This window comes from Drosophila virilis, chromosome X, assembly GCF_030788295.1.
Source record: "Drosophila virilis strain 15010-1051.87 chromosome X, Dvir_AGI_RSII-ME, whole genome shotgun sequence".
NCBI classification, from domain to species: domain Eukaryota; kingdom Metazoa; phylum Arthropoda; class Insecta; order Diptera; family Drosophilidae; genus Drosophila; species Drosophila virilis.
The window spans coordinates 30064552-30080999 of NC_091543.1; the positions used below are offsets into that span (position 1 = coordinate 30064552).

At 46.5% G+C, this 16448-nt stretch overlaps 2 protein-coding genes across 8 annotated transcripts in view; one reads left to right on the forward strand and one right to left on the reverse strand.

Annotated features, from left to right (window-relative positions):
* sbm (L-type amino acid transporter sobremesa) overlaps positions 1 to 16448 on the reverse strand; it is a 115778-nt gene that overhangs the window by 95385 nt on the left and 3945 nt on the right. For 3 of the 7 annotated variants that reach the window (XM_070209622.1, XM_070209627.1, XM_070209631.1), the window contains one exon: positions 8459 to 16435. The exons of 2 other annotated variants lie outside the window; for them this stretch is intronic. In XM_070209622.1, the coding sequence (XP_070065723.1) occupies positions 13599 to 14609 (1011 nt within the window). In that variant the 5' untranslated portion in view covers positions 14610 to 16435 and the 3' untranslated portion in view covers positions 8459 to 13598. Of the gene's footprint in view, positions 1 to 8458; positions 16436 to 16448 lie in introns of those variants that run through there. 2 more of the 7 variants (XR_011416825.1, XR_011416827.1) reach the window with 2 other exon arrangements.
* LOC138911312 (uncharacterized) lies at positions 1099 to 7446 on the forward strand. The gene is made up of 2 exons (XM_070209609.1): positions 1099 to 6596; positions 6657 to 7446. Exons 1-2 carry the CDS (start codon positions 1808 to 1810, stop codon positions 7106 to 7108), a joined length of 5241 nt encoding a protein of 1746 aa, XP_070065710.1. The 5' UTR covers positions 1099 to 1807; the 3' UTR covers positions 7109 to 7446.

Here is a 16448-nt window from a genome sequence, read left to right on the forward strand (position 1 = left end):
GATTCCAATCAATCGGTAAAACTCGACATCGAAATCCCCTTTTTGTGCAAATCTGTTAGGTTTTAAGAGCTAGAGCCACCAAATTTGACAGGTAGCTAATTTTAAAAGCAGATCAAGTATCTTTCATTTTATCGCTATCGCCAACTATTTTTGGCAAACAGACTATGAATTGACGCAGAGAATTTATTATTTTAGTATTAAAAATTTTGTTTAACGCATGCGCCCAACTGAACATCCTTGCCAGGTCATCGTGGACTAGCGGTGAGCACTACACATACATATATTACTTTACTAGCTGCTTTAGCTACAATTGTTAAAGCCGCATGTCAACTATATTAGAGCTATAGTTTGACTTGAAATTATGATGTGAAAATGTCTGGCTTGTCGACGGATGTGTTGTCAAGACAGAGTAAGGCTTCCTTGTCCAAGTTTTTGCATAAATAAAAGCTTTTTAATCGAATATCCTTACTTTACCTTAGGCAGCGATATAAAAAGGGTTTAAAGGTCCCTCAAGCATAAAATCGAATAGCAAACAAGTGAAACGAGAGTACCTAAGTAGGTGAAACCAGGATTCACGAACTTGTCGCCCATAAATTAGATTTCAAGCGCGCAACAGTTTGTTGGAACTTTAGAAGCATGTAAAAATAAAATCACACTTTAAAATGGTATATAAGTGAAGCCCAATTCAACATAAATATTTTCCTTTTAAAGAGTAGTATAGTGAAAACAATAAATCTATAATTTAAGAAAAGGACTAGCACGACAAAATTAAATATTCAATAGCTATGTCTGTAGATATTGTCGAACAAAATTGGAAACAGTATAATTGTGAGTGGCACTCATGATCAACATTTAAAGGAACTAAAACCTGCTCTTTACTTAGCTTAACAATAAATGCGTTTAAACTTTGCACGACGTGGAATTCAGATTGATTTAGTATTCAAATTGGCAAAATATTGTATTTTCAGATGAAATGGAAGGAAGGACACAAGTTGGATCGCCTTCATAGCCGAGTGGAGTGGTGAGCCATCTTATTTCATGCGAATTACAGTTTTTTACGTGCAACGTGAATACAAAAACTTACAAGGGCATTGTTTGGTCAAGTAACAGCAGAGATAACACCGACGGCTGCGGACATCATCCAACAGCAGAAAATAACAATCATAATTACAGCCTAAGAGCAAATAGTTTTTTTGCGCGCTCTTTGTAAGCTGCTGTCCACTCTCCTTCTGAATTGCTTTGCTTGCATTGCTGCCCTTCGCTCTAACCGGCGAGCGTCTTATTGGAGTTTCGTTTCGATTCGCTTTACATATTGTCATAACCAGTCAGTCTTTCGTTTTGATCGCAACCTAGGCACAACTAATTCGAGTTGGCTGCCAAGCAACAATTTAAAACTTATAAATTCTAATAAGTGCCCTGCGCGGCAAATAAATCCATTTGAAAACTAATCTAAGTGTTTGAATTTCGCTGCACAAGCAGTTAGAATTAATTGGTTGCAAAAAAGCTTGCAACTACACATTTTGGTGACCCCGACGTGAATTTTCTTTCTTTCATTTTTTCTATTTTTTCTTGTACTTCGTTCTTGTCGTGTCAACGGACAGTTATCAGTTCGGGCAAAGCTGTGTGGTGAGCCGTTTGCTTGCGCATCTGCATACAGTTGGTTGTTATACATAAACGCCGTAGCAAATCCCCGCTAATCGTTGCGCGCTATAACCCGCTATACGCTATCTCGCTCGAACGAACACTTGCGCGATCAGACTTGTATTGTAGTTCGGCTGTGTGAACCTTGTTGTGCGCTACATTCATAATGTTTGATGAAGGTGCAAGTGCAAATGGAAATGATGAGGCGACATCAGCTAGTCAAGTGGCGGTTGGAACCCAGGCTGCTGTTTTTAAAATAAAGATCAAGAATTTAACTGATCGACTCAATAGATTGTCCTCGGAACTTGATCCCGCTCGACTTCGCGATGTTGATGACTACGAGCTGCAAGATTACATAAGCATGGCATCTGACTTGCAGGCGAAATTTGAGATAGTCTGTGATGGTTTGTTGGAGGTGGATCATGCCAGCGTTGATGAGGATCTTCAGACAAGTTTTGAGTCAACTATTAGGCAGCTACGGCTGTCCCTTCAACGCGAGCGCGGAAATCGAAGCAAGGTTCAGCAGATTCCGCATTGTTCCACCTTCAATTCAGCCGCAGCCGATGACTCGCGTTCTACCTTTGTTGTTCCAAACCACTCTCGATTGCCTCAACTTAAATTGCCGGAGTTTAGTGGAGGCTACACAGAATGGGCCGATTTCTCGAACCTGTTCACCACGGTCATTGACAAGGATCCGTATTTGACCAACATTGAAAAACTCCAGCATCTACGGTCATGCCTTAAAGGAACAGCGCTGGATACAATTCGCTCATTGGAAATTTCAAACGCAAATTATGCTGCCGCTTTAGAACTGCTTGATAAGCGTTTTAATAACAAGCGTCTTATTTTTCAGGCACACATCTCTGAAATTTTGGGTTTGAGAAAGGTGGACAAGGGCGCGACTGCACAGCTGCGCGAATTTTCAGATAAGCTCAACTCTCATCTACGTGCTTTAAAATCGATGGGCAGTGTGGAACAGATCGCCGGTTGCGTCATAGTACATACGTTGCTGCAAAAACTAGATAGCGTTACGCAGGCTAGCTGGGAGGATGATGCGCCGTTGGACGTCATACCATCATGCGAGCGGTTTACAACCTTCATAGAGAGGCGTTGCCAAAGGCTGGAAAATGCGGATCACGCTACGGCAATGTACACGCCTAGCTCCCAGGTGGGCCAGAACAACAGTAGTAGAAGAACGTTTGTAGTGACTAGGAATGGAACGAGTGCTTGTGTGTTTTGTGAAGTCGCAGGCCACTCTATTTATAAATGTTTGCAATTCGCAAATTTATCGCCCTTGCTGCGCCTTCACGAAGCCAAGCGGCTTGCGCTGTGCCTAAACTGCCTGCAAAGGGGACATCAGCTGAGAGTCTGCGGCTCCAGCGCTTGCAGAGTTTGTGGAAGCAAACATCATAGCTTGTTGCATCTTGGCAACACAAGCAGTCACATCGCTGCTTCTAGCCCAAACAATGCTCAAGATACCGAAACTTATTCGTCATCCCAAAACACCTTGGCGGCACTTTTATCTTCGCCTCTCACTACCGCCCAGCATCTCAAGCACGATGTGGTCCTGCTTGCCACTGCCGTCATCAACGTGAAAAATCGCGCTGGCTCCTTGGTGCCTTGCCGTGCGTTGCTCGACTCTGGGTCGCAGTTGCACATCATCACCTCTCGTCTTGCTCATCAGCTCCAGCTGCGCAAATTCAAGTCAACAGCAATCGTCTCTGGCATTGGTGATGCAGCATTTGCGTCCGATGGGTTTTCGGTCAACATCAATGTCAAATCTCGAGTGTCGGAGTACTCCACATGCATCCCGGCCTTGATTGCACCATCCATCACCGATAATCAGCCTGGCTTCACTCTTGACCCTGCATCATGGAACATTCCATCAAATATACAACTAGCTGATCCTGAATTCTTTAAATCTCAGCAAATCGACATGTTGATTGGAGCCAGTCTGTTCTTCGATCTGCTATGCGTCGGCCAGATTAAACTAGCTGCTGGACTGCCGATATTGCAAAAGACTCGCCTTGGTTGGGTGGCTACGGGAGGTGCCTCACATGCTGGAAAATCATCATTCATGGCCATGAGATCAATGGAGAATCCAGATCTGCTGGTTGACTCGCATCTGCAGCCTAATACACAGATTGATGAATTAATCCGTCGTTTTTGGGAATTGGAATGCTGCACCGACCCTGAGTCCTTACCAAACAAGGAGGAACGCGACTGTGAGGCACACTTTCAGGCCAATTTTAAACGTCTGTCGACTGGCGACTATTCAGTTCGTTTACCGCTACGTCTAGGCATGTATCCGCTGGGTGACTCCTATCAACAGGCGGTTCGTCGATTCCTGAACTTAGAAAGAAAACTAGACCGTAATCCACTATTGAAACCCCAGTATGCAGCATTTATCAAGGAGTATCTTGACTTGGGTCACATGTCACTTGTTACCTCAGCTGCACTGGGCCAATGCAAGTACTACCTGCCACATCACTGCGTGCTGAAGGAGGATAGCACTACAACCAAGCTAAGGGTCGTGTTTGATGGCTCAGCAGTTACTACCTCTGGACACTCGCTGAATGATGCACTGATGGCAGGTCCTACCATCCAACCGAAGCTGTTTTCGATACTGATGCGGTTTCGTACATTTGCAGTCGCCCTGACAGGCGATATATGCAAAATGTATCGATGCGTACGAGTCGAACCCGCAGACAGTTATTTTCAATGTATCTTGTGGCGTGAGTCTCAGCATCAGAAGATACAGATTTACAAATTAGACACCGTCACCTACGGCACAAAACCAGCATCGTTTCTCTCAGTGCGAGCTATGCACCAACTGGCCATGGATGAGCAGAAAACTTTCCCTATTGGCTCTGACATTGTTAAAAGAGATTTCTACGTGGATGACCTCATTTCTGGTGGTAGCTGTGTTCAAGAAGCAATTGAGATATTGAAACAAACATCTGGACTACTCGCCAAGGGGAACTTTAGGCTGCGCAAATGGTGTTCTAGCGACACATCTGTACTCCAAAACATACCGGAAGAGGATAGAGAAACGCTGCTTAAGTTTGACGATGGCAGTGACATCACGAAAACGTTAGGCCTCGTTTGGGATCCCGCTTCAGACTGTTTCCTTTTCTCCTTCTCTCCACTGAGGTTGCCCTCCAGACTGACAAAACGGTCAATACTCTCCGCAATTGCTCGCTTTTACGACCCCCTTGGTCTTGTTGGTCCCGTAATAACAAAATCGAAAATTTTTATGCAGGATCTCTGGAGAGAAAAGCTGGACTGGGATGAGAGCCTGCCTGTACACTTAAGCACAGCCTGGGTCAACTTCTGCGCTGATTTTGAGTATACTCAGCAATTCCAGTATCCCCGTCGAGCACTCTCATCAGACAGTACAGTGGAGATTCACGGATTTTGTGATGCCAGCCTAAGCGCTTATGGAGCATGCGTCTATACAGTCTCAAAGTGCAATGGCAACACCAGCGTGCGTCTCTTATGCTCCAAATCGCGTGTCGCGCCTGTGAAAACCATCACGGTACCAAAGCTGGAACTCTGCGGAGCTGCATTACTGGCTCAACTTCTCAGCGAAATATGCCAAATGAAAGTGTTCGACTGTCGGTATTACTGTTGGTCAGACTCTGCCGTGACTTTGGCTTGGATTCGCAATGATGCTTCGAAATTCAATGTTTTCGTTGCCAACCGAGTCGCAGCCATCCAAGAGCTCACCACTGGAATGGAATGGCATCATATTCCCACCGAATTAAACCCGGCGGATATAATTTCACGAGGAGCGCTGCCTAGTGAGCTCTTCCGGTCTCCATTATGGGCCCATGGTCCGAGTTTTCTCAGTAAGGGAAAGGAAGAGTGGCCTGCCTCCTGTGTACCTGTCGAATCCTTACCAGAACTTCGACACAAGGTACTCCTCGGAACTGCAGCGCAACCGGATCTCTCGATTGGTTGCAAGTTCATCAATTCGTTTTCCAAGCTGCAGCGGGTCTTTGCTTATGTTTACAAATTTGTAAATCGAATCCGAGGAGCTGAACTAACCGTTGACCACTTGCATCATGGCACACATTGGTTGCTGCGGTCAGTGCAAATGGCTACTCTCAGCGATGACTACAAGGCATTGAAGGAAGGAAGGCATGTCAAACCGTCTAGCTCAATGGCCTCTCTTGCACCATTCCTTGACGACTTCGGCCTACTTCGCATCGGTGGACGGCTGAAAAACTCGTCGTTGGACTTCTCAGCGCGACATCCGATTATATTGCCCCGTCAGCATCCTGTGACGCGAGCAATCATAGTTTACTTTCATAAACGAAACTTACACGCTGGACCTCGCGCTTTATTGTCTTCGATTCGGCTCCAGTACTGGCCCATTGGCGGTCGAAAAACAGTCTCCAGTATTGTTGCCAAATGCATAATCTGTTTTCGTGCCAAGCCACGATTGGCCGAGCATATAATGGCAGACCTACCAGCTGATCGTCTTAATACATCGTATCCCTTTATGGTCACTGGCGTTGATTACTGTGGACCATTTTACTACAAGAACGAAGTGCGCAACAGGCCACCAGTGAAATGCTATATCAGTCTGTTCATATGCTTCGCTACAAAGGCGGTGCACTTAGAGCTTGTAAAGGACTTGTCCACAACATCGTTTCTAAACGCCCTAAAACGTTTCATCCTGACTCGCTCTCGACCTTCAAGGATCTGGTCTGACAATGCGACAAACTTCGTAGGTGCCAAGAACGAACTAGCAGATCTGAACCGCCTGTTCCTGAGAGACGAGCATGTCAAGGCCGTTAACGAGTTTTGCCTAACCGAATCAATTGAATGGTTGTTCATCCCTCCTCGCTCTCCGCACTTTGGTGGACTATGGGAAGCCGCTGTGAAGACTGCTAAGCACCACTTTTATCGATCTGTTTGCTCTTCCATTTTGGATTTCGATTCGCTGCGTACGCTCGTCTGCCACATCACGGCAATTATTAATTCTCGACCATTACTTCCACTTTCAGAGCATCCAGGTGATCTTGACGTCTTGACACCCGCACACTTCCTGGGTACAGCGCCATCTTCATCATACATTGAGCCCGATCTAAGGCAGCTTAACTTCAATCGGCTTAATCATTTTCAGCGCGTCACATATCTCCAACAAGTATTCTGGGCCCGTTGGCGCGAAGAGTATTTGACGCTTCTTCAACAGCGCTCCAAATGGCGCACTCCTCAGCCTGGACTCTCCATTAACGATGTTGTCCTTGTAAAGGATGAGAATCTACCGCCGCTGAAGTGGCCACTCGCCAGAGTGCAAGAGCTGATCTCTGGATCTGATGGGGTATCCAGAGTTGCTGTGCTTCAAACTGCGACTGGAGTCATACGTAGAGCTGTACGAAAGCTGTGTTTGCTGCCCAAACAGGATGATGTTGAAAGCCCTTGCCTTCCAACGGGGGGAGAATGTTTGGTCAAGTAACAGCAGAGATAACACCGACGGCTGCGGACATCATCCAACAGCAGAAAATAACAATCATAATTACAGCCTAAGAGCAAATAGTTTTTTTGCGCGCTCTTTGTAAGCTGCTGTCCACTCTCCTTCTGAATTGCTTTGCTTGCATTGCTGCCCTTCGCTCTAACCGGCGAGCGTCTTATTGGAGTTTCGTTTCGATTCGCTTTACATATTGTCATAACCAGTCAGTCTTTCGTTTTGATCGCAACCTAGGCACAACTAATTCGAGTTGGCTGCCAAGCAACAATTTAAAACTTATAAATTCTAATAAGTGCCCTGCGCGGCAAATAAATCCATTTGAAAACTAATCTAAGTGTTTGAATTTCGCTGCACAAGCAGTTAGAATTAATTGGTTGCAAAAAAGCTTGCAACTACACAGGCATACTTGCAACAGTTTTTCCTCTTTTTAAACACATTACTGCTGAATTCCACTAGCATATTTAGCATGACAACGCTCCGATTGTTACGGAACTGCTTGTTTCTCGGTGGGCAGCGCCGACTGGCTCATCGGTTTCTCTGGGTGTAGTCCCATCCCTGGCCCGCAGTCCGCACAATCGATAACAACGAACCTACACGTCTGTAGCATAACAGACTTACACAACACTATGCAAAGCGAACCACAAATCGATATCGTCAAACAATCGGAACTTCTAACTCATGAACAAAATAAACAGCTGTAACAACTATGAACATGTAAACAACAAGGGTGAGACACTCAATATAAATTAACAAAAAACACTTTATCCACCTTACTCTTTCAGATCGGGCCCTGGTTCCGGACCCAGCGTACCCACCCAACCATGAGACGATCACCTACTCGTCTCCCACGTTTTGGCCACTAAATGGCCTACATTAGCCCGTGTCGCCTGTTATGCCAACTCTCCCCATCAATATTACCCATCAATATTACTTTTATTTACATGCTTTCTTTCAATATGTGCGTTTAATTGGTTGCGTTTTCTTAAAATTTATAGCAATTATATTCATTGCTTATGGCATTTCCCTTTGCAGCTATTTAGAAAATCATGCAAGTGGATATTTCGTTAACTTCACAGGTGCGTATAATGGTTTGTGTAATCTTATAATTATTGGCATTAATATATCTTTTATTTCTCTCTAATTTGCACGAGGTTCAGATGAATTTGTATTCATGCAAGTGAACTTGTCTTCCCCGGGTGCGTATTAATATTGCATATATTTATACGTATGAACAAAGTGTATTAATTCCTAAATTTTCTTTTTATCTTCTAGAATTCGATTTTTTATTTTAACAGCACTAAATGGAACAGGCGACAAAATACTACAAAGATATTGCTAGTCGCCGCAAAAGAAACACGCACGGAGGCAGTTTAGAGGCAATCGTTGCGCCGATTGAGCAACAATGTGCCCACACAACTACTTAAAACTGGGTATATCACGATAATCAGTCGTGCAACAGGTAGGTGATATGAATCTGTATTAAATCGCTTAATTCTACCTTACCCAACCTAAAGAGCTCTCTGGGGCGATATAAATGGGTAATTCCAACTAGGTAAGTATGTGAGCATAGTTCGCGCCAGTGTTAATTTTAAATTTTTATATTTTACAGGCGCAGATGCATCACCTTTGGAGTTTCCCTCACCGTTCGCACTCTAAAGTGAAGCTCGACGTAAGTGCCTATGTATGTATAGATGTCATTTATAAATACAAAAAAAAAAAAATTTAACGACAAAAAAAATCTGCTCCTTTTCAGAGAGTACGATAAGGAGTCTCCATCATTTCTCTGCCAAGGGCTCGAACGAGGATGAGCAAAATGGAACGGACTCACTCGGAGGATGTGGGCGTGGTCTCGCCTGCGGTCGCTTTTTCGTTGTTGGTGTCCGGTCGTTGGTGGCTCGTCTCGTCGCCTTCATGGTTGTGCCGACGCTTAGCTGGCGGCGCCATGGATATGTCTGGTGTGCACCGCTGAGCCGAATCCTGGCCGTTAGTATGTTTCGCGGGCTTCTCTGGTGCGGGAGCTGGTCCCTTATTTTCGGGAGCCGTTAATTTTTATTTTTTTCATTGGTTCGTCTCGTCGCACTTAAGTTTTAAGTTTTTTCTTTTCTTATATATTTTGTGACTCGAGCGGTTTAATTTACGTATATTTATTAAATTGCAGAACAAACAAAACCAAAATTTTCATTTATCTGTCAGGTTATTTATTATTACACGCCGGCTTAAAGAGTTTAACGATCGTTTTATGACAAAACTTCTGTACATCTCTCTTGTTCGTCTTGAATACTGCTCTTGCATCTGGTCTCCACAGTATAACAATAGCCAGGATCGTATTGAATCTGTTCAGAAGCAATTTCTGCGTTTTGCCTTACGAAGCTTAAATTGGGACCCTAATCTTCGGTTGCCGTCCTACTCCAGCAGACTGCTTCTTCTCAACCTTCCGTCGTTAACCAACCGTAGGACAATTCTCGGTGTTGTCCTTCTACATAAGTTGATTATTGGCGACATAGATTCTCCTTTTCTGCTAGGGTGTCTTCAATTCTATGTTCCGGCTAGACTAACCAGAAATTATCGCCCCTTATTACTATCTACGTGTACAACAGACTACTCTATGCACAATCCATTTCGCGTGCTATGTAAAAATTATAATAGTTTGCATCACGTGTTCTTTACCGAACTGCCTCTACCCCTAATAAAAACGTTGCTTTCAGGATACCTTCGGGAAGTCGCTGACCATTCCCAGCTATGAGCAGGGGCATAGCTTGCCGGACAGGCTGAAAAATGTTCCCCCACCGGGTCGGTGATTTCCCATTACTTTTCTCTTTGTCCTATCTACTTAACACTCTTTATCTAACTTACATTGCATTACTTTATTAACAATCTTCTTACTTTCTTTTTTCCTATTTATTGTATTTTCTTTATTTATATAGCAAATTAAGATTATTTTTTATTTTACTTGAGATCACTCTTTTCCTACTTACAACCTTCTGCTTAGATGTAGGCTCTAATAGCGTCACTGACAAAATTAGCTGTGAAAAGGGGCACAGCTGGCCGGACTGGCAAATAAAACACCTCCATCGGTCGGTGATGCTATTTAGAAAATTGTATCCTTTAACTAGGCTTTTAGCATATAATTCTGCTGTACAATATATTGAATAATGAGGAAGACACTCGTTTTGTCGACCATTAATAAATAAATAAATAAAAAAATAATAACTTGCCAGATGGAAAAAAATTCGAATCTTTTCAGCCGATATGCGCTATTTTATGCTCACTTCGAGCTGGCACGCCCGCCGTTAACCGCTGATCAAATCGAACTCTTCGTACATTTGGGCAGCAACATCATCGGTGCCGAATTTCGGCACACGCATACATTGGCGAGGCGGGCACCATCTGCACAGCTGCATTTTTTTGGGTCAATGGCCCAAATGACGGCCAAGGGCATAGGATCCACTCTTCTCATATTCTCTTTAAGAGCGAACTGGGCGGCCAATAGCAATCGTCGCTTTTGGCGCCGTGGATCGCAAGTCTGGCGTTGCCACCTTTCAAAAATTTGGGCTCCGCCGTGGGCCCAGCTTCACCCCGCATACTCTGACCATATGACAAAAAGATATCGGCGTGGCCGATAATATCGCCCGCAACCAACTAAGTAAACCCTCGGTGCTGCCGATAACGTCAAATGCAACATCACCACGCAGATTATTGTAACGACATGAATGAGCGTTACAAGGAATCTGCGTGCGCATTTCATAGATTGACCCAGCCGGCTAATAACGATGCCCAACGTAGGCCACACCCACGACAAGTAATCTATATTTTCGCACTGACCCAAAAGAAAAAAACAGGAGGACGGTCGCTACCGCCGCCATTGCCTGGCAGGGAGGTGAGCAAATTACGATTATGTTCGTATATCTTTTGCGTGGAAGACGCCTAGCACGCGTCCCTGGAGATCTCCTAACTCGTAGGCGTTGGTGCCCACGGCTCGGACGACTCGGCTCATCAAGAATTTCCGGGCGAACTTGGCATTGAAGGCTTTGCCGAAGCTGCTTAGTGCGAAGAGCCCCTCCACACTCCCTGCCCCGGTTCCAGATGGAGCTGGCGCGCGCGGTGGTCGTATCGTTGGCGACTTCGCTCGTATGCGGTGTGCAGGTGGTCCTTGACTTGGCTTCGGATTACAGCCAGTCTGTCCTTCGCGTCAACGTCAAAAATACTGTGATCGGCCTTTCTTGTTGCTCGTCGTCTAGCTGGAACAACACGGCTCCTACTCCGTAGTGAGAAGCGTCGCATTGGATGAAGAATGGTCTTCGAAAATCCGCGTGGACTAACACCGGGTCTGTGATGAGGGCTAACTTCAAGCTTTCTATGGCTTCCATGGCCTCGTCACTCAACACAAATCTACCCGTTCTCTTCTTAAGGGCATCAGTCAACGGTACCGATTCTTTATGAATCGTCGATACCACCCCGCTGTACCTAAGAAGCTTCGTAGTTCCTTGACCGTCCTCGGATTCGGGATGTTCCGGATCGCTTATACTCTTTCCGGATCCATGCGCAGCGTCCCGACGCCTATGAGGAAACCGAGGTAGTTTAGGTTGCGGAAGCAGAATTTTGACTTCGCCATGCCTATGGTGAGGTTCGCGTTCCTCAGACACTCGGCCACCAATTCCAAGTATTTTAGGTGCGGTGGGAAATCTGCCGATATTATCAGCAAATCGTCTAGGTATACGAACACGTTGGACCTCAGATTCGCCGGGATTACCTAGTCCATGAGCCTGCAAATGGCCCGAATGGCATGTGGCGGAACTGGTACAGCGGCCTCCCTGGTACGGTAAACACCGTATACGCCCAGCTTCTCCTCCATCTCGATTTGCCAGAACGCGAACTTAAGGTCGACGCTAGAGATAAAATGAGTCTCGTCGATTCGCGATAGGATGGCCTCGATGCATGGAAGCGGGTAAGCGTCCTTTACCGTCACACTGTTTAATTTCCTGGCGTCTAAGCAAATCCTGTTCTTCCCAGGCCTCATCACCACCGTCGTCCGGTTGCTCCAGGGGCTGCCACTCTCCTCGATGATGCCTAACTTTAGCATTTTATCCACCTCGGCCCAAACGATCTCCTGTTTGGCCGGAGACAGCGGATAATGTCTGTCCTTCATGGGTTCTGCTCCTCGATCAGCTGAATTCGGTGCTGCAGCAGGTGAGTTTTCCCCAGGCCATCCTTCTCAAATTGGAGAAATCTGCGTTTCACGCTTTCCAACTGACTCCTCTGGTCGTTGTCCAGGTCCCACATTTCCGGACCCGCCGCGCAGTCCTCGTCGTTACGGTAAATAAGCCACCTCTGGGTTCGCTACCGTTACCTCAGATACCTCTGGTGGTGTTTCGGACTTCCTGGCCGGACCGAGCAGCTCTGGTAAAATCTCGAAGGCTCGCCAGAAATCAGTTCCCAGGTATAGTTCCTGTCGCAGGTCCGGGCACATGTAAAATACGATATTTTACTTTCTATTCTCGTATTTCACAGGGAGAACAACGCGACCTAAAATTGGGCGATTGGCACCCGCCGCTGTCCTTACCATCGATTCGTTTGGCCGCGCTTCCCATCCCAGTTCCTCCACTAACTCCCGGCATCCTCGTCCCAACAGACTGACTGAGGCCGCCGTGTCCAGCAACCCTTTCATATTGGCCCGGCGACTTCCACTTCGCCGAATACGCGTGGGTCTATACAATCCTCCCGTCTCACCGCTTCGACGACCTGACGCCGGGTAATCCTGCGTCTGCGGAAGCGAGCACGTGCCTTCACCACTCTCCGGGTGGCTAGTGTCATCCCTTCCAGCTGTCGCTCACCAAAAATTATCTTTCGGGCCGACATGTATGATCGAAAACGTTCTTCATATGGTAAGCCCATAAGTGTTTCTCCTTTGCTTATATTATTATTATAATTAGCCTTACCCTGATCCTTATCCCAAATCTGCATCTCCTTTCCAAAGATTATTGGCCTTGGTAGGTACCCCTCTCCTGCTTCCCCGCTGTCGCCGTCCCGGAACGCGTCTGTCCCGCCATCACCGCGCTCCCTCTAGGGTTTCCCGGACAGTTTTCACACTGGGAGCAGAAAGTGTCCGGCCTTCCACACCTATAGCAGAATATTTTCCGCTCCTTGGACAGCCAGTCTCTAAAGACGTGATTGAACTGTCTGCAGATCCAGCATACAAGTCGGGATGAGTTCCTGCCTCGCACGAATGCTTCCTCCAGTTCTCCCGGCGGCGTTTCTGTACGATGTGGTGGTACTTCAACCTCGTGGACTACGGGCCTCGTTCCTTGTGGACAACGCGACGGCTGCAGGTACCCCGTCCGGCTTCTGCGACCCATGTGCCTTTCCACTTCTAAGCAGTCTTGGCGCAGCTCATCCACGGTGAGTCCATCCATGGCATAGATATATTTCGCCAGACTCTCTTTCAAACCACGCTTTATAATCTTCACCAGCTCGCGGTCTCTCAGCGGCTTCTGGAATCGCGAGGCGAGTTGAAGCATGTGATGGATATAATCATCCACCCCTTCGCTGACCTGTTCCGTCTGGTAGCCCCGAACCTGTCCAAGAGGGCATGCCGCAGCTGCATCCAGCTGTCGACCCTAGAATGCCGCACGTGCATCCAATTCCACTCGCGGGTGCGGCCGGTCAGGAGCAGGTGGAAACCGCGCAGGACCTCCTTCCACGGGCATTGATACTGCTTCTGCAGGAACTCCAGGCGGAACACGAAGTCCTCGACCGAATTCGTCGCGTCCTCGCCGTCAAACTTGACGTTCCACTGCTCGAGCTTCATGTACGCCGTTTCTCGTACGTTGGCGTACGCCTCCTCCGGTTGAAAATCATCCGCTCTCGGATCCTCTACTCGGAAATGGCGGTTATTCGGGTTACGCCAGTTCCTCGACTGAGCATCTGCGACGTAAACTTGGCTGCTAGACGAATACTCCGCCCCTCGTGCGCCTTGTCTGTGTGGCTTCGGTGGCACCGGTGGTGGAAATGCCTCGTGCTGGAACACTTCCCGTTCTTTCGGGATGGCGCCTGTTCGTGGTGCCGGCTCGACATGTCTCGGCGTCTTCGGCGCAATGTTAGTCTCGGTGGTTTGGCTTCCTGGCGGCCTGTGCACATCAATGATGTCCTTTATCATTTCCATGAAGCCAGCTCGCATCTCCTCGCGGATGAACTCGCTGATGCCAGATGGCAGAGCATGCCAATACGTTTGGTGGGCCTGAGCGATCGCCGCGTTTGCCGCCGAGTTGAGCACTGAGTCTTTCGGGGCTTTTGGGAACTCCAGGTTCCGTGGAGGTTTATCTTGTTGCGCCAATTCTTTCTCCAAGAGGTGACCCCCTTTTGCGATCTGTCTCTCTGGATATCCCCGGAGAACCATTGGCGTTCGCCCCAGCCCCCCAGTCGGGCGCGGCGGTGGCAGAGCCGACGCCCCATCAGCGTCAGACGCCCAATCAGACACCTGTTCTTCAGCCATAACTATCCCTTCTGAGAACCGTACCCCTCTCTTCTACAAGGCTTACTACCCTTATAAAAAAAATTACCAATATTCCTAATAAATTAATAAATAAATAAACACCCACTAACAAATCTTACTAATAAAGAATAATAAATTAATACACATCGACCACAAAAACACTCACAAAAATAAATTAGTTTCTTTCTAATTAATTTCAAATACTTGGGGAGGAGAAAACAAACCCTAACATAGGCTAACTAATCTACGCATAATCGCATAACAACACTTAAGCATTCGTCAAATGCTCAGTTCGTGCGTTCGACTGACGAACGGCATTAATATATCTTTTATTTCTCTCTAATTTGCACGAGGCAGTTTAGAGGCAATCGTTGCGCCGATTTAGGAACAATGTGCCAACACAACTACTTAAAACTGGGTATATCACGATAATCAGTCGTGCTACAGGTAGGTGATATAAATCTGTATTAAATCGCTTGATTCTACCTTACCCTACCTAAAAAGCTCTCTGGGGGTGGTAAGGGGCGATATAAATGGGTAATTCCAATTAGGTAAGTATGTGAGCATAGTTCGCGCCAGTGTTCATTTTAAATTTTTATATTTTACAGGCGCAGACGCATCACCTTTGGAGTTTCCCCCACCGTTCACACTTTAAAGTGAAGCTCGGCGTAAGTGCCTATGTATGTATAGATGTTATTTATAAATACAAAAAAAAATAATTTTAACGACAAAAACAAATCTGATCCATTTCAGGGAGTACGATCAGGAGTCTCCATCATTTCTCTACCAAGGGCTCGAACGAGGATGGGCAAAATAGAACGGACTCACTCGAAGGATGTGGGCGTGGTCCCACCTGCGGCCGCTTTTTCGTTGTTGGTGTCCGGTCGTTGGTGGCTCGTCTCGTCGCCTTCAGGGTTGCGCCAACGCTTGGCTGGCGGCGCCGCGAGTATGGCTGGTGTGCGCCGCTGAGCCGAATCCTGGCCGTTAGTATGTTTCGTGGGCTTCTCTGGTACGGGAGCTGGTCCCTTTGTTGCCGGAGCCGTTAATTTTAATTTTTTTCATTGGTTCGTTTCGTCGCACTTAAGTTTTAAGTTTTTTCTTTTCTTATATATTTTGTGACTCAAGCGGTTTAATTTACGTATTTTTATTAAATTGCAGAACAAACAAAACCAAAATTTTCATTTATCTGTCAGGTTATTTATTATTACACGCCGGCTTAACTTGCCAGATGGATAAAAATTCGAATCTTTTCAGCCGATATGCGCTATGAAAATTTTATGCTCACTTCGAGCTGGCACGCCCGCCGTTAACCGCTGATCAAATCGAACTCTTCGTACATTTGGGCAGCAACATCATCGGTGCCGAATTTCGGCACACGCATACATTGGCGAGGCGGGCACCGATGCTGCCCATCTGCACAGCTGCATTTTTTTGGGTCAATGGCCCAAATGACGGCCAAGGGCATGCGATCCACTCTTCTCATATTCTCTTTAAGAGCGAACTGGGCGGCCAATAGCAATCGTCGCTTTTGGCGCCGTGGATCGCAAGTCTGGCGTTGCCACCTTTCAAAAATTTGGGCTCCGCCGTGGGCCCAGCTTCACCCCGCATACTCTTACCATATGACAAAAAGATATCGGCGTGGCCGATAATATCGCACGCAACGAACTAAGTAAGCCCTCGGTGCTGCCGATAACGTCAAATGCAACACGATCTACACTGTCCGTCGGATGCATTATGCCCCAATATGCCGGTATATTGAAGTGGCCTTATTCATTGACATAATTATAGTAGAAAACGTGTGGGACTGGTTGATAAAGTTTGCGAGTCTGGAAAAAGTAC